General features: G+C 37.2%; 1 protein-coding gene across 2 annotated transcripts in view; it reads left to right on the top strand.

Annotated features, from left to right (window-relative positions):
* Positions 1-357: 357 nt before the first annotated feature.
* Positions 358-17,748, top strand: part of LOC306887272 (ATP-dependent translocase ABCB1-like) — a 21,339-nt gene continuing 3,948 nt past the window's right edge. Inside the window, exons 1-26 of one of the 2 annotated variants that reach the window (XM_079444897.1) lie at positions 358-436; positions 1,003-1,134; positions 1,446-1,509; positions 2,047-2,215; positions 2,320-2,371; positions 2,479-2,670; positions 2,757-2,928; positions 3,532-3,656; positions 3,985-4,156; positions 4,375-4,488; positions 8,713-8,823; positions 8,917-9,042; positions 9,133-9,336; positions 9,441-9,611; positions 9,692-9,853; positions 10,609-10,770; positions 10,957-11,100; positions 11,224-11,328; positions 12,806-12,883; positions 12,994-13,077; positions 13,404-13,607; positions 13,699-13,799; positions 13,905-14,045; positions 15,994-16,150; positions 16,451-16,648; positions 17,159-17,365. In XM_079444897.1, coding sequence (XP_079301023.1) covers positions 1,073-1,134; positions 1,446-1,509; positions 2,047-2,215; positions 2,320-2,371; positions 2,479-2,670; positions 2,757-2,928; positions 3,532-3,656; positions 3,985-4,156; positions 4,375-4,488; positions 8,713-8,823; positions 8,917-9,042; positions 9,133-9,336; positions 9,441-9,611; positions 9,692-9,853; positions 10,609-10,770; positions 10,957-11,100; positions 11,224-11,328; positions 12,806-12,883; positions 12,994-13,077; positions 13,404-13,607; positions 13,699-13,799; positions 13,905-14,045; positions 15,994-16,150; positions 16,451-16,648; positions 17,159-17,365 — 3,477 coding nt within the window. In that variant the 5' untranslated portion in view covers positions 358-436; positions 1,003-1,072. Of the gene's footprint in view, positions 437-1,002; positions 1,135-1,445; positions 1,510-2,046; positions 2,216-2,319; positions 2,372-2,478; positions 2,671-2,756; positions 2,929-3,531; positions 3,657-3,984; positions 4,157-4,374; positions 4,489-8,712; positions 8,824-8,916; positions 9,043-9,132; positions 9,337-9,440; positions 9,612-9,691; positions 9,854-10,608; positions 10,771-10,956; positions 11,101-11,223; positions 11,329-12,805; positions 12,884-12,993; positions 13,078-13,403; positions 13,608-13,698; positions 13,800-13,904; positions 14,046-15,993; positions 16,151-16,450; positions 16,649-17,158; positions 17,366-17,748 lie in introns of those variants that run through there. The other variant, XR_013785670.1, reaches the window with a different exon arrangement.

Genomic DNA, 17,748 nt, shown 5'->3' with positions numbered 1-17,748 from the left:
AAATATAAACATTTTTAAATTTTGCCTCTAAAACCCTGTTACAGTGCCACATTATTTTACAATAAACAGTATTTAAAACTAGCTAGGTTAACTATTCATAATAGTGTATAAAACAAATATATCTCACAACAACAAATGTGCTTTAATTTTTAAGAAGAAAAAAAAATACTGGAGACCTAGTGCACTGTATTCGTGGCATGTGCCATGGCCAAATTTGGTCAACATAATCTCAGATATTCATTTTAAACACCTTTCAATCATTAAAGTGGCCAAAAGCAGATTATGGGAGACATGGACGTTGTAAATGATGTAAGCAGCAGCAGAAGTATTAAAGGCAAGGCTGTATGATCTCGCTCTGGCGGCAGAAGATCCTCTGCGCTCCCGGCAGAGCACCGGTCAGTGTGGGACAGCAGGGAGGGACGACAGCACCTGGGCAGTATGTATCTTACAGTAAACTCCTCATATACACACATTTAGCCGTCATTTTTGGACAAAATAATAGTCACTTAAGTGATTTTAAACTATATTCTACATGTGGTGTCGCCACTGTCATAGAACATATTCAACGAAATGACACCATTGAAAAGCTTTCGCTGTAAATAACGCGCACTAACGTTATCTGAAGAAGATTCCAAATTAATTTATGATTTTAATTATGGAAATTCTGACACCACGTCTTTAAGGGTCGGTAAACGTTATTGATTGAGGCAGTAACGTTATTTAAAGCGACAGGATTTAAATAATAGTCAACTCTCTACGACTTTGAACGTTTAAAAACGCTCATATTTCAATGTGGAACCGACCAATTTGATAATTTTAGTACTCTGTACCTTGAGGTTATGATTTAAGCGACGTGTTAACGTGGTAGATACTGTGTATGAGGGACTCCTCTGTGTATGATAGCAGGTTAGATCAGTATTTATTCTGTAAACTCAGAATGTCACACAGTTTTTGGTGTCTGTGATTGTATGTTGTGTTATATTGTATTCTTATTTAACACAGCACTAAACCACCTGCCCCGTCCAGACCATTAACTCCAGATTAACACTTACAATCAGACTAAACAGCAAACATGGGCAAGAAGGACAAATTGAATTCCTCAAATGGCAAAAAAGAGGAGAATGGAGATGCAAGGTAAATGACTTTACTGTTATAAAGCAAGCCAGGTGACATTGATGTTTTATTGATGTTTTCTTACAAATACATTTGTTTGATCTGTATTCATGGTTTATGGTTCATGTCCTGGGATAATATATTTATGTCACAAAATATTTAGATAGTTTATAGTCAACAAGGATAACTATGTAACTGTAAAAAAACTTTATATGGTTACAGGGTGATTAAAAATATTTACATTTACTTTATTATTATTTTAGATGATTTATTTGTTTCCTTATTTATCAATTGTTTACTTTTTCAAACTTTATTGTGAAATTTCTTTCCAGCAGTGAGAAAAATGGCAAGAAAGAGGAGAAGGAAAAGCTGGAGATGGTGGGAACATTTGAAATAGTGAGTGAAATATTAAATATATTAGTAGTATTTGTAGTACTGTTATCATTTGTGATTTGTGAAATTAATAATAACTTCACAGCCGTAAAGGTGTATGTAGTAAATAATTTTAAATAAAAAGTACTTTTTATTTTAAATATATATTTTAAAATACTTCAGCAATGCTGTAACCACAGCTAAATTTAAAATGAAACTAAATAAGCCTAAATTTAAAATGAAACTAAATAAGCCTAAATGAAATTGGATTAAAATAAACCTAAATTAAAAATGGATGTGGTAAAGAAATAATTTTGTTGATTGAAATTTCATGGATTCTTTTCGCTAAAATGCTTTAAGACTAAATCCCTTGAACAATCTTGGCATTGATTGCCGGTTTACTATGTATCCTTAAATGCTCACATCATGGTATTGCAATTCTGAGCTTGATCACGCTGCTGTTTATTTTATTTTTAAGATTCAATAAAAATATCAATAAAAATAGATATCAAAAATGCTTTAAGGCTGACTTATTCTCAAAGAACTGTGTCCGTGTGTCAGTTTCGCTATGCAGATGGTGTCGACATTTTTCTGATGCTGCTTGCCACAGTCATGTCTATAGCCAATGGGGCAGTGCTTCCTCTCATGGTTATTGTATTTGGAGATATGACAAACAGCTTTGTGGATGATACAATAGCAGAGAATTTAAAGAACGTCACCCCTCCACCCGGTGAGTGTATAATTTGTGTCCCTCATCGATCTACTATTGTTTCACAGGGAAATCTGTGAGGTTTTCTCAAAACTAACAATAACGTATGGTCTTTTAATCTCTAGACTTCACCTTCCCACAGTCCAGTAATGAGACTTTAGGAGAGCAGATGACAAGGTAAGACCACTGTGCTTTGCATTGGAACATTGCAATTTTCTTTCACGTTTTAATGTAAATTAAAAAAATCTTTCTTAGTTCATGATACACTTGTTTCTCGTTCTCAGGCATGCTATATACTACAGTATCATGGGATTTGTAGTTTTGATTGCGGCATATATGCAGGTGGCCTTTTGGACTCTTGCCGCAGGACGTCAGGTGAAAAAACTTAGAAAGAAGTTCTTTCACTCAATCATGAAACAGGAGATCGGCTGGTTTGATGTCAATGAGACAGGACAGCTCAACACACGCCTCACAGAGTATGATGTGCAAGCAGAGTCATTTATCTACATATTATGCACACAGTGACATACACCTACATCACACTCTTTTTTTTTCTCTGCAGTGATGTCTACAAAATAAATGAAGGCATTGGGGATAAACTTGGCATGCTGCTTCAGAATCTGACCACCTTTATAACTGGCATCATCATTGGTTTTGTCAAAGGCTGGAAGCTGACCCTCGTCATCCTCGCTGTTAGTCCTTTACTCGGGATCTCAGCTGCGATCATCGCAAAGGTGGGATAAAAAGGAATATGAAGAGAAAGAGTTTTAGCGTTTTTATATCTACAGTAAGCTCCTGACTCACATAGTGCCTCTCAACCCTAAATTTTAGTTTATTATTGTGTTTTTATTACTGTATACATTTCTACCTAGCTGTAAAAGAGATTCAAATAACATAAATGGTCAACAAGGACAAATAGAGAGATATTATCGCTGTAAATTTGGTGTCAGTAAGATAAAAAAATAAATAAAAATTAATTAAATATTTAAAAAAAAAAAATTTAAATAAATGCTGTTCTTTTGAACTTTCTATTCATCAAAGAAATCCTGAAAAATGTATCACAGTTTCCACAAAAATATTAAGCAGCAGGACTGTTTTCAACATTGATAATACTTATTACAGTGATTACTGTAGGATCATGTGACACTGGAGTAAAGGCTGCTGAAAATTCAGCTTTGCCATCTTTGTAAAATTAAAATAGTTGTTTCTGTATTTTTTATAAAATAAATGCAGTCTTGGTGAGCACAGATTTCTTTTAAAACAAGTTATTGGACTAAAAACAGTCCAGAGTTATTTCAATGCAGTGAAAAAGCAACCTTGTGTCCCTACCTCATTAGGTGATGACATCTTTCACATCGCGGGAACAGACGGCCTACGCCAAGGCTGGAGCAGTGGCTGAGGAAGTGCTGTCATCCATCAGAACTGTCTTTGCCTTTGGTGGACAGAAGAAAGAGATAATGCGGTGTGTTTGAAAGTCATCAGCACTGTTTCTCTGCGGAAGTCTGATGATGACATACATGTTTTGTGGTACACGACACAGAGTGATAAACCACCTGACCTTTCTATGACCTAAACCAAAACCAGTTCACTTGCCAAACCATCTTAGAAACATAAAGACTAGACAACTATGAAGGAGACAACTCGGTTTTAGAACATTATCGGCTGGTCTTGAAACTTTCAGTCTATTTGTTGTGCCATAATGTGAATAGGAAAAACTTGGTGTGGAATCAATTTGTTCATAATATATTTTGCATCAAGGATAATAAATGACTTTTTTCTGTTCTTCAAAGGTATTACAAAAACTTAGAGGATGCCAAGAACGTTGGCATAAGGAAGGCCATCACTGTGAACATTGCTATGGGCTTCACATTCTTCATGATCTATATGTCCTATGCACTGGCCTTTTGGTACGGCAGCACTCTTATCCTGGCTAAAGAGTATGATGCCGGCATACTTTTAACTGTGAGTCACAGCAGCGTTATTACAAAACTCTGTGGTCTTCTTATTAAAACCCAGAGTCACATTGGTCATGCTTCAAATATTGTAAGATTTGAACTCCCCCCAAAATTATTACATCATAATTAGCAAGTAGTCATCTTTTTCTTCATGGGAACTTAAACCAGACTGTTAAATAAGCATGAGATTGCCTCACGAGTGCATTTTCTGTTCCTCTATTTTAGGTTTTCTTCTCAGTCCTAATTGGAGCTTTCGGCATAGGTCAAACGTCTCCTAACATCCAGTCCTTCGCTAGTGCAAGAGGGGCTGCCCACAAAGTTTTCCACATCATTGATCATGTGAGTGAACTTGTTGTTAGCTAATCATTAATGCTTTCAGGATATTATGTTACATAATTGTTGGAAGGAAAAACAACTGTCCCCAATGCAGAAGAAGATCCATAATGTAATTGCTACCTAGGATGCTAGACAGGATAGTATATTATTCCTTGCATTAAAAGGTTAAAAATGTATTAACCCTGAAATCTGATTCTGGCCATTCATCTAATCTAAACTAACGAAACACTTCCCCTTTCTAAAAAATAGCACTCACTGTGATTTTTGTGGTATCGTACCTTTTATTCAGATTCAGATGGATAATTGTCACAACACAATATATGAATCAGAATCAGAATCAGAATGAGCTTTATTGGCCAAGTATGTTTACACATACAAGGAATTTGTTGTAGTGACAGAAGCTCCACAGTGCAACAGAAGGACAGTAACAGGACAGGACACAGGTAATGAAACAAAATAACAGGAAATAGCCAATGACCAATGTACAAAGCAGCAAAAAAATAAATAAAAATACACAATATATAATATATAATATAGGTGACTATGTATGTACAGGTCAAGTATGTGCAAATTAGAAATGAGAAAATAAAATAAGTGAGTGTGGTGAATGGATAATGTATTAGTTGTGTGTTCTACGTTTATTTATTGAGTGTTCATTAGATGTATTGACTGAGGGAAGAAACTGTTCCTGTGTCTGGTCGTTCTGGTGCTCAGAGCTCTGTAGCGTCGACCAGATGGTAAAAGTTCAAAGAGGTTGTGTGCTGGATGTGAGAGGTCCAGAGTGATTTTACCAGCCTTTTTGCTCACTCTGGATAAGTACAGTTCTTGGAGAGTGGGGAGGGTTGTACCAATGATTCGCTCAGCAGTCCGGACTACCCTCCGTAGTCTTCTGAGGTCAGATTTGGTAGCTGAGCTGAACCAGACAGTTATTGAGGTGCAGAGGATGGATTCAATGATGGCAGAGTAGAACTGTTTCAGTAAGTCCTGTGGCAGGTTGAACTTCCTCAGCTGGCGAAGAAAGTACAACCTCTGCTGGGCCTTCCTGACAATGGAGTCAATGTGAATATCCCACTTCAGGTCCTGAGAGATGGTGGTGCCCAGGAATCTGAATGACTCCACTGCAGTCACGGTGCTGTTCATGATGGTGAGTGGGGGGAGAGCAGGGGGGTTTCTCCTGAAGTCCACGATCATCTCCACCGTTTTGAGCGTGTTAAGCTCCAGGTTGTTGAGACTGCACCAGACAGCCAGCTCCTTAACCTCCTGTCTGTAAGCAGACTCGTCACCGTCCTGGATGAGGCCGATCAGTGTGGTGTCGTCTGCGAACTTCAGGAGCTTGACAGAGGGGTCTTTAGATGTGCAGTCGTTGGTGTAGAGGGAGAAGAGCAGTGGGGAGAGTACGCAGCCCTGAGGAGCTCCAGTGCTGATGGTTCGAGTGCTGGATGTGAATTTGCCAAGCTTTACTAACTGCTGTCTGTCTGTCAGCAAGCTGTTGATCCTCTGGCAGACGGAGGTGGGGACGGAGAGCTGAGTTAGTTTATTTTGAAGGGTTTCCGGGATAATGGTGTGAAAAGCAGAGCTGAAGTCCACAAACAGGATCCTCACATAAGTCCCTGGTCTGTCCAGATGCTGCAGGATGAAGTGCAGTCCCATGTTGACTGCATCATCCACAGACCTGTTTGCTCTGTAGGCAAACTGCAGGGGGTCCAGTAAGGGTCCAGTGATGTCCTTCAGATGAGCCAGAACCAGTCTTTCGAATGATTTCATGGCTACAGACGTTAGTGCCACAGGTCTGTAGTCATTAAGTCCAGTAATTTTGTGTTTCTTTGGGACGGGGATGATGGTGGAGCGTTTGAAGCATGAGGGGACTTCACACAGCTCCAGTGATCTATTGAAGATCTGTGTGAAGATGGGGGCCAGCTGCTCAGCACAGATTTTTAGGCAGGCTGGTGACACACCATCTGGACCAGGTGCTTTCCTTCTTTTGTTCTTCCTGAAGACCTGGCACACATCGTCTTCGCTGATTTGAATTGTAGGTGTGGGGGAGAGAGGGGTTGCTGGAGGTGTGAATGGTTGTGTGGAGGGGTGTTCTGGGCGGGTGTGGGGTGATCGTTCAAAACGACAAAAGAACTCGTTTAAGTCGTCTGCCAGGTGTTGATTCTCCAGAGTGCTGGGGGGTGGTGTTTTGTAGCTGGTGATGTCCTTTAATCCTAGCCACACTGAAGCCGGATCGCTGGAAGAGAATTTGCTCCTGAGCTTGTCAGAATAATTCCTCTTTGGCGCTCTGATCTCCTTTTCCAGTGTGTATTTGGCCACACAGTTTGTACAAGACTTTATCCCCCTTTCTGTGAGCATCTTCTTTGGCCTGACGGAGCTGTCTGAGTTTGGCAGTGAACCATGGTTTGTCATTGTTGTAGAATAGATGAGTCCTGGTAGGAATGCACATGTCCTCACAGAAACTGATATAAGATGTTACAGTCTCTGTGAGCTCGTCCAGGTCATTTGCCGCAGCTTCAAAAACAGTCCAATCAGTCAAGTCGAAACAGGCTTGTAAATCCCGCTCTGTTTCGTTAGTCCATCTTTTAACAGATCTTAATACAGGCTTCGCAGACTTAAGTTTCTGCCTGTAGGATGGTATAAGATGAACCAAACAGTGATCAGAGAGTCCTAAAGCTGCTCGTGGAACCGAGTGATATGCGTCCTTTATTGTTGTGTAACAGTGGTCCAATATATTACGGTCTCTGGTGGGACATGTAACATGCTGTCTGTATTTTGGCAGTTCACGGGAGAGATTTGCTTTATTAAAGTCCCCGAGAATGATTAAAACAGAGTCCGGGTGTTGTTGTTCACTCTCTGTGATCAGATCAGCGAGTTTCTGTAGAGCTGTGCTCACGTGCGCTTGCGGTGGAATGTAAACACTCACGAGAATGAACGAGCAGAACTCCCGCGGCGAGTAGAACGGCTTGCAGTTAATGAAGAGCGTTTCTAGATCTGAACAGCACATCTTCTTTAACACAGTTACATCTGTACACCACCTCTCATTGATGTAAAAGCATGTCCCGCCGCCGCGCGATTTCCCCGTTGATTCTGTGTCCCGATCTGCTCTTATCAGCTGGTAATTAGGCAGATGGATCGCGCTGTCCGGTATGTCGCCATTCAACCAGGTTTCCGTGAAACATAGAGCAGCATGTCTTTTAAACGGCTGCAAGCCAAGAATATAACTAATTAAAAAGATTGCATGAGTGTAATCATGTCCCCATGGTCTGTTAAAAAAACCTAAATATTAAGAAAATTATGATTTCCAGGACTAGAAAAGTCATGGAAATTTATAATGATTTAATATGTCTTTGGTTATGCTCTGCATGGAAAACTGAATCTACCGTTGAGCCACATTGAAATCTGAGGCCTGATACTTTACCACTTTTATACATATGCTACCATTCAAAGGTCTGGGGCCAGTAAGATTTTTTTTTTTTGAAAGTGGTCTCTTAATGCTCACCAAGGCTGCATGTATTTGACATGCAGTAAAAATTGTAATATTATGAAATATTATTGCAATTTAAAATCTGAAAAAAAACTTTTGAAGTATATTGCATTGTTTCCTGACTTTGTTGAATTGTAGCTCCAGAAATGCTCTGGTTATTTTTACATCCTTTCAGCTGTCATGTACAGTACAGGACTGCGTCTCCCAAAAACATCATAAGCTTAGGTACATTGTAGACCTATTGAAACCAATGGAGCTACGAGTACGATCAATTTAGGCTTACGCTGATTTTGGGAAACGCAGCCCGGATCATTTAGCCACGCCGCATTGAAGCAGTCATTTCTGCAAAAGGATTCCTGACCAATATCTGCCTAACTGAACATAATTATTTGAAGGTTGACTTTTTTTGTATTAAAAACACTTTTCTTTTATTGGTCGGATGAAATATGCTATTTTTTTGAGATAGGAATTTTGGGTTTTCATGAGCTGTATGCCAAAATCATCAATATTAAAACAATAAAAGGCTTGAACTACTTCAGTTGTGTTGTAATGAATCTAAAATATATGAAAGTCTAATGTTTATCAGTACATTACAGAAAATAATGAACTTTATCACAATATGCTAATTTTTTGAAAAGGACCTGTATTAGTCTGAATGAGATTTGATTATGAACTTACCTCTTTCCCTTAATGGAATTTGTATTTAAAATAATACATTTCTCTCATAATCCTTTTTTCACCAACAGGAACCCAAAATCAACAGTTTCTCTGAGGAAGGCTACAAACTTGATGTTGTAAAAGGAAACATAGAGTTCAAAAACATTCACTTCACATATCCCTCACGACAGGATGTGAAAGTAGGACCATCAAAAGATTTGTTAAAAACCATTTGAACAAAATAACTTTACAGAATGAAATGACTCCAGCTATGGCTCTGTTTTGGCTTGTAGGTTCTGAAAGGCATGAATCTTAAAGTCATGAGTGGACAGACCATTGCTTTGGTGGGCAGCAGTGGGTGTGGAAAAAGTACAACAATCCAGCTACTACAACGCTTCTATGACCCACAGGAAGGATCGGTAAGTACAAAGAGAGGCTGAGAGGTACAAATTCCTTGACCTTCCTGTTCTTCTTCCAAACTTTCCATTTTCTTTTCTCTAACCCCTCAGGTAACTATAGATGGGCATGATATTCGCTCTCTGAACGTTCGCGGTCTGAGAGAACTGATTGGCGTAGTCAGCCAGGAGCCGGTGCTGTTTGCAACAACTATCTCAGAAAACATTCGCTATGGCCGCTCAGATGTCACCCAGGAGGAGATCGAACAGGCTGCACGTGAAGCCAATGCCTACGACTTCATCATGAAGCTCCCAGATGTACAAAATTTGACATAATTTTACTTTTAAGGAGGTTATTTGATCAATCGGATTAAAAAAGATTGATCAGGTAGGCTCTGACCAATATCTCTGTTCATTATCAGAAATTTGAGACTCTAGTTGGAGAGAGGGGCACCCAGATGAGTGGTGGACAAAAGCAGCGTATTGCTATTGCAAGAGCGCTTGTGCGCAACCCAAAAATCCTACTTCTTGATGAGGCTACGTCTGCTCTGGATGCCGAGAGTGAGACTATTGTACAAGCAGCGTTAGATAAGGTAACAAAAAATAGCGGTCTGGAAAAACACTGGAAATATTGTGTGTGTGTATATATTAATTTTTTTATACATCAATATAGGTCAGGCTGGGCAGAACTACCATTATAGTGGCTCACCGGCTGTCTACTATTCGAAATGCTGATGTCATTGCTGGATTCCAGAATGGTGAAATTGTAGAACTGGGCACACATTATGAACTGATGGAGAGAAAAGGGATATACCACTCTCTTGTTACTATGCAGGTTAGAAACCCACAATGCAATACATACACACACATGGGCACTGTATGCAACTGTGGCTCATTGTTGTTAAAAACATGAAAGGTCATCAGAGCCTATTGTCTTGTGGGTAGTGCACTGACATATGGAGGAGCTGCTCTTGGTCGAGTTCGAGTTTGAGTCCCAAATCAAGGTCCTGGTCCTATTCCCCTCCCAATTGTTTTCATTCTCTCATTTTCCTGTCTTGTCCATTAAAGGTGAAAATAGACCTGTGAAATGGCTTTGACACTACATTAAAGGAAATTGACTGTCAGTGATTTTTAGCAACTAAAAGTCATTCATGTTTGAAGCAACATAAGTAACAGTGGCTATCAAAGATACTGAGCAGATAGTAAAGCTCATGCGATCTTTTTCAAATATTGCCGTCAAGTAGCAACCAACACTGCAGGGACTTGACAACCTCAAATTACTGTCATTGATATCAGCCCTTTAAATGTCCACAATGTAACACATTTTATAAAGATGTTATGCGGTTTATCCATCTGGATTTGACTGGATCGTTTGAGGCTGAAACATTAGAATTTACGTCTAGTGGTTTTGGTCCTGCCTTCTTTGGTTAGCAGCAGAAAAGAAAAGTTTCAGAGGCAAGCAAGTTGTTATATTTTGCTGAAAGATCATTAAGACTAATATTCGTTTCACATGCTCTAATGAATTGTGCATGATAACACAGGGAAAATGAATTCTGTGGTCCATTATGAGTTCCCTTGTTTATATCACAGATGTTTAAGCGCGCAGAAGACTCAGAGGAGGGCAAAGAGGAGATGACTATGGATGAAAAGAGTCCCTCAGTCAGCTCTCTGAACGATCGCACACTCTTCAGACAGAAATCAAGAAGTGGCTCAGAAAAAGATCAGCAGGAAGAAGAGAAACAGACAGAGGAGGTAAGAGATTAAGTGTTCACAACAATGAGTGTCATCTTCATAAATTACATTTTGTTTTCATTCCTTAAAAAGGAACTTAAAGGCTTGATTCATTATCTACAAATCAAATTATGATCATGATTAGATATTTTGATTGAAATTATTTTACGTAGTCCTTTTTCTATTTCTTCTCTCTTTTGTTTGTAGGAAAAAGCTCCAAACATCTCCTTCCTGACAGTCCTGAAACTGAATAAGCCGGAATGGCCATATATTGTGGTTGGCGTTTTATGTGCCACCATAAACGGAGCCTTGCAGCCTGCATTTGCTGTTATTTTCTCTAAAATCATTGCTGTATGTTGTACACGAAAATTAAATATTACTAATAATTACCATTATTGACAGTCAGCATTATTGAGACATTTTTCCTCATACATTTATTTTCCTGTCTCCTTCTCTTTTCTTCTTCTTCTCTAGGTGTTTGCTGAGATAGATCAGGACGTCATACGAAAGAGGACTGAACTCTACTCTCTGCTGTTTGCTGGCATTGGGGTTGTGTCCTTTTTCACTTTGTTCTTTCAGGTTTGTTTTGTTTTATAGCATCAATATAAACTGCCTTGAATGCTAAACAAAAATTGTAGAACTTGACTATATATGATAATAAACTACTTAGGCACTGTCATGTTAGAATAGAAAAGGGTCCTGTCCAAACTGTTGCTATAAAACTAGAAGCACACAATTCCCTAGAATATCATTAAATGCTTAAACATTAAGATTTGTACTCATAGAAATTACTAAAGTAGTCAAACATGTTTATTAGAAGGGGGTGACCCAATACTTTTGGCAATATAGTGTGTCAATTATTTGCCTAGTCATACTAAACCTGCTAAAATTCACAAATGCTAAAAGATTACATTTAACTCTTAATAGAACAAAAATGAACAGAAAAAAGAAAGTACATTTAAATGTATTAAAAATAGGATTTAAAATTCAAAAATGTATTAAAAAATTACATATACTTTGAAATAAATATATTAAAAAAGGTTTATAGTTCAGTTTAAATGTTCTTTCTTTCTGTTCACCAAAGAATTCTGAAAAAGTATCAGTTTCCACAAAAATGTGACCCTGGACCACAAAACCAGTCATAAGTGTCAGTTTTTCGAAATTGAGATTTCTGCATCACCTGAAAGCTGAATAAATAAGTTTTTCATTTATGTATGGTTTGTTATGATAGGACAATATCTGGCCGAGATACAACTATTTGAAAATCTGGAATCTGAGGGTGCAAAAAATCTAAATACTGAGAAAATCACCTTTAAAGTTGTCCAAATGAAGTTCTTAGCAATGCTTATTACTGAGCAAAAATGAAGTTTTGATATATTTACGGTAGGAAATATCTTCACGGAACATGATCTTTACTTAATATCCGAATGATTTTTGGCATAAAAGAAAAATTGATAATTGTGACCCATACAATGTATTTTTGGCTATTGCTACAAATATAGTCTAGCGACTTAATACTGGTTTTGTGGTCCAGGGTCACAAATACACTAAGCAGCTTTTTTCAACATTGATAATAAGAATACCAAATGAGCATATTAGAATGATTTCCAGAAAGATTACGTGACACTGAAGACTGGAGTAATGATGCTAGAAATTCAGCTATGCCACTAATATGATAAAAAATTAAAAAAACATTTAGAAATATATTAAAATAGAAAAAATGTATTGTAAATTGTAATAATATTTCACAAAATTACTATTTTACTGTATTTTTGATCAAATAAATGCAACCTGGTTCAAAAACATAAACACTTTTTACTAACCCCAAATTCCCCCCCCCCATCAGTTATTAAAGCACTCTTATGGGTTTTGTGGGGGGAAAAAATGTGCTTCATCATATAAAAATACTATTATAAATAGTGATAGAACATATTAAACACATTGTATTAGTCAAAACACATGACAATTTTTGAAAACCCTATTAAGAAACAATGTTATGTCTTTGTCAAAATAGCCTTATTTTGGTGTATTTTTCACAGTTTTTAATTCCTTTTAGGGTTTCTGTTTTGGGAAAGCTGGTGAGATTCTGACCATGCGCCTGAGGTTTAAAGCCTTTAATGCTATGATGAGACAGGTGAGACGAGAACTGACATAAACCAATCATCTCAAGATTTACCCCAAAGAAGCTATTTATGGATGTCTGCTGATGGAGAGTAGTGTGACACCTGTCTGTGTGTGTTTTAGGACCTGAGCTGGTATGATGATACTAAGAACAGTGTGGGTGCGCTGACCACCAGACTGGCTGCAGACACAGCTCAAGTGCAGGGCGTAAGTCTGATTTCCTATTCCACCACAGAGAGTAACATATAGTCCCACACATTGTCCCAAGCTCCAAATTGATACCCATGTATAGTAACAAAGTAGCTCATCACTAATGGCATTATGACTCCCTATTACCTATTTACTGTATTTTTCAAGCTCAGCTTAGTGTGCTTTATTAACATGTCAAAAACGATATATTTGTATTACAAATGTAGTACAGATTAAATTTGGTTTAAATTTAAGAAATTGAGGTATGTGAAAATGACATGCTTTGTTTACCATTTTAACACAGTAGCTCATCACAAATAGCACACTGACTTTATTTCCAACAGGCAACTGGTGTAAGATTGGCCACACTGGCACAGAATGTGGCCAACTTGGGCACCGCCATTATCATCTCATTTGTGTACGGCTGGCAGTTGACCCTCCTTATTCTCTCCATTGTGCCAGTCATGGCTGTGGCTGGAGCCATCCAGATGAAGTTGCTGGGAGGACATGCTCTAAAAGACAAGAAAGAGCTAGAGCAAGCTGGGAAGGTGAACATTTATGCTTATACTTTAATACATCACAAATTATGTCAACTGTCTAAAATCACTACCTTGTCCGCAATGTATTTTTCCCATTCAGATTGCAACAGAAGCCATTGAGAATATCCGTACTGTGGTTTCATTGACCAGGGAGAGCAAGTTTGAGACTCTGTATGAGGAAAACTTAGTTGTGCCCTACAAGTATGTTTAAATCAACTAATAATAATTCTATTATATATCTATTAGGATTCAAAATGAGCTTGATAATTGATGATAAGATAATTGATGTTTGTCTCATTTCCTTAGAAACGCTAAGAAAAAAGCACACGTTTTTGGCCTGACGTTCTCCTTCTCTCAAGCGATGATCTATTTTGCCTATGCTGGCTGTTTCAAGTTTGGCTCTTGGCTCATTGAACAAAAGCTGATGACCTTCGAGGGCGTCTTCCTGTAAGTGACTCGATACATGTCTGTTATAAGACTCTCTCACAGCAAACTGAGGAATATGTGATAAAAAGTCTCCACAGTAGTATTGACATGATCCAGTGTCATATACAATAGGTAGTTCAAATGTGTAAAAAAATTAAACAGAAGTGAGTGAGGTCAAGTAGCAGAGACACACAAGCTTAAACTACAGTGCAGGTGTTAAGTGGAAGTGGACTGGGAGGTACAAAGTCTGCTGGTTTCTACAGTATCAGTTAATAATTACAGAAGAAAAAGTGAGCCAGAATAAACTATCCAGATGAGCAGTGAATGTAGATATTCTCTTAGACAACACAGAAACAAGGCTGGTGATTCATTACATTTGCAGATAGGAGATTTAAGAGGACCCATCATGTTATATAACAAGTGGGCTTTTTCAAACAGAGATAATTAAAACTCTGTTCTCTTAATAACTAATTAAATAGCAGTGTTTAGCCATATTCATACCGTGATGTTAAAACCAAGATACGTACTGAACTGTCATATTTGTGTACCGTTACACCCCTATATATATATATATATACTTGTCTTTCACTGAATCTGTAAAGATTACTAAACTGAAACTGAATATATAAAATAATACAATAGAATTTAAACATCCTAATAACAACAACTCAGTACCTTGTATAGTCAGTAGATTGATTAGATACAATAGTAGGGCCCTATGAAATCCATTTGTTTTTGTTGTTGTTTTTGTTTTTCAGATTCCATTTTTACTGTTTTCAATTTTTTTGATTGTTTTTTTTTTTTTCCATATTAATATTTCTGGACTCCTTTTTAACTGTTAAATTAAATTTGAGTAATTAAAAAGCATATTATTGACACAAAAAGCATTAATTGAAATCAACAATTTATTAAGCATTTAACAAAAATACATTTTTTATGGCACTATGAATTTTGTTTTCTTTTTCTAAAATTCCATGTTGTAATTACCAAATTCTATGCTTCTGTATTTGAATGGTTTAATTACATTTTAATACTCAATCAAAAAGAATGTCAATTAACTGAGTTCATAAAACAACTTAATTTATTATTGTTATTATTATTACGGAGTGTCTATTTACACTAAGTGCAAATAGCCCGCCTTGTTGGCAGAGGCTATTTACACTAACTCCGCCCACCGTGTGATTGGGCTAGTCAACATTACAAAAGATGGTAGTGGCTAGTGGCGCAGAGGGTAAAACGTGCATAATAACATAATACTCGTGTTGATGCGATCGACCCGGGTTGGAATCCATTGCTATTTTCACTTAGTGTAAATAGCATCTATTTAAATTATCGAATTAATCTAATAATCTAATTTTTTCCAACCATTGTGTTGTGTATTTAAATTTCTCTGGTAATCAAATGAAGGCATAATAACTCATTTAAATGATCTTTTAATCAAATGAAAATTAAACAAACCCTTACTTTTTGGTAAACAAAGTGCTGCACAATAGGTTTACTGGAGAGAAAACATGAATGAAAAATTGTGTGATTTATTTCTTTAAAAAAATCAAGTTTTAATAATAAATCTATTATTAGTAGTAGTAATAGTAGTAGTATAGTAATATATTTCTGTTTTATTACTGTTTTCTTTATTTTTATTAATTAGTTAGTTAATTATATAATTCTATTATTTTTATATATATTATTCTAGTATTATTTTATATTCAGTTTCAGTTTAGTAAGCTTTACAGATTCAGTGAAAGACAGTGAAAATAATTTAATATAATTTAAACATCCTAATAACAACAACAACACAAAACAGTGCCTTGTATAGTCAGTAGATTGATTAGATACAAAAAAAAAAATTTATGTATTGCATTTTTTCAGTTAACGTTCTTTTGTGTCAAGTAATGACAGTGTTTTTTTATGGTTTTATTTTTAGTTAATGATAATAACCCTGGGTGATGTATCTGTTTGTGTCTCTCAGTGTGATCTCAGCTGTGGTGTATGGAGCAATGGCTGTTGGAGAGGCAAACTCATTCACTCCAAGCTACGCCAAGGCTAAGATGGCTGCTTCTCATGTCCTGATGCTCATCAACAGAGTCCCAGCCATTGACAATGCCTCAGAGGACGGAGACAAGCCGGTATTCCTTTTATACATGCACTTGCACATCAGAATACACAGTATGCCCAATACGCGATAAAAAGGTTTCTAATTGTAGTGAGTCATAATGCTAGGCAAGATCTCAGAGTTCTTAGAAGCCTTTCATGGATTCATTTACCACTTCTGCTGTTCTATCCTAATTTGATAAGACGCAGGCAGAGCTGGACTCTGCCCGCCATAAACATCTGATGTCATTCAATGTAATCATGAAGTTACAAACATGACAACACTAGTATACACACATGTGCTCTGATGTGATTGTTTCCTGTGATTTTTGTAGGACAAATTTGAAGGGAATGTGAGTTTTGAAGATGTGCGTTTTAACTACCCATCCCGGCCAGATGTACCAGTGCTGCAGGGTCTCAGGCTCCGGGTGAAGAAGGGGCAAACTCTCGCTCTGGTGGGCAGCAGTGGCTGTGGCAAGAGCACCACCATCCAATTACTGGAGAGATTTTATGACCCTCAGCAGGGCAAAGTGGTAGGAGAACACGCATACAGACAAGTGACTCAGAGAGACCACATCTTATAGCTTTATTATTATTAAAGCATATTTTATATAAGAACTTTCATTGATATGTTACTGTACCTAAATTGACATTTAGTTTTACAGTCTCTAATCACTCATCCAACTCAGCAAGATGTCATTCTTGCACATACACTGTCATTCAGTACAATACCACACTAAATACACAACATGAAGTCAAAATCTTATCACTGTACCTTTCTCAAGGTCAATTATAAGGTATCTTAAGGCAGGCCAAAAAACAAGAAAACCTGAATATGCACATCAAAGGATGCTTCTCTTTCACCTGCATACTTCAGGTCCTTAACCTGTATGACTCAGACCATAACACAGACCTGTTTACACGCTATTAACCTCCGTTTCATGTGATCTGATCACAAATGGACAGTGCTAAACATTCATTCATTCATTCATTCATACCAGTAATAAAACATAGTTTTGGTAACAGTTACCCTTTATTAACAGATGCTGGACGATAATGACGCAAAGCAACTGAACATCCACTGGCTGCGCTTGCAAATTGGCATTGTTTCCCAGGAGCCTGTGCTGTTTGACTGCAGCCTGGCAGAGAACATCGCATACGGAGACAACAACAGACAAGTCAGTCCGCAGGAGATCGAAGAGGCTGCTAAGGCTGCTAACATACACTCCTTTATAGAGGGGCTGCCACAGGTACAGTGCAACCTTCATCCTTGTGTACACCCCATTCAAAAGTTAGGTGTCACGTAAGATTTTTTTTTCTATACTTTTTAAGTTAATTACTTTTGAAAAATATTTTTATTAAACAAGGACACATGAAATTGATCAAAAGTGACCTTTTTTTGTTTTGTTACAAAAGATGTTCTTTTGAAAATTCTATTCCTCAAAGAATCTTGAAAAATAAATGAAACCATTTTCAACATTGAAAAAGAAAGTCTTTTGAACAGAAAAGCAACATATTGGTTTCTGAAGGATCATATAACACTAAAGACTGGAGAAATGGCTGCTGATAATTCATATATTAAAATATTATTAAACTATATTATAATTCTATTATACAATATTTTAAAATATAA

Source organism: Barbus barbus (assembly GCF_936440315.1).
Source record: "Barbus barbus genome assembly, chromosome: 21".
In the NCBI taxonomy this organism is placed as follows: domain Eukaryota; kingdom Metazoa; phylum Chordata; class Actinopteri; order Cypriniformes; family Cyprinidae; genus Barbus; species Barbus barbus.
The sequence above is the reverse complement of the archived record's forward strand: the minus strand, read 5'-3'. Positions and strand labels throughout refer to the sequence as shown.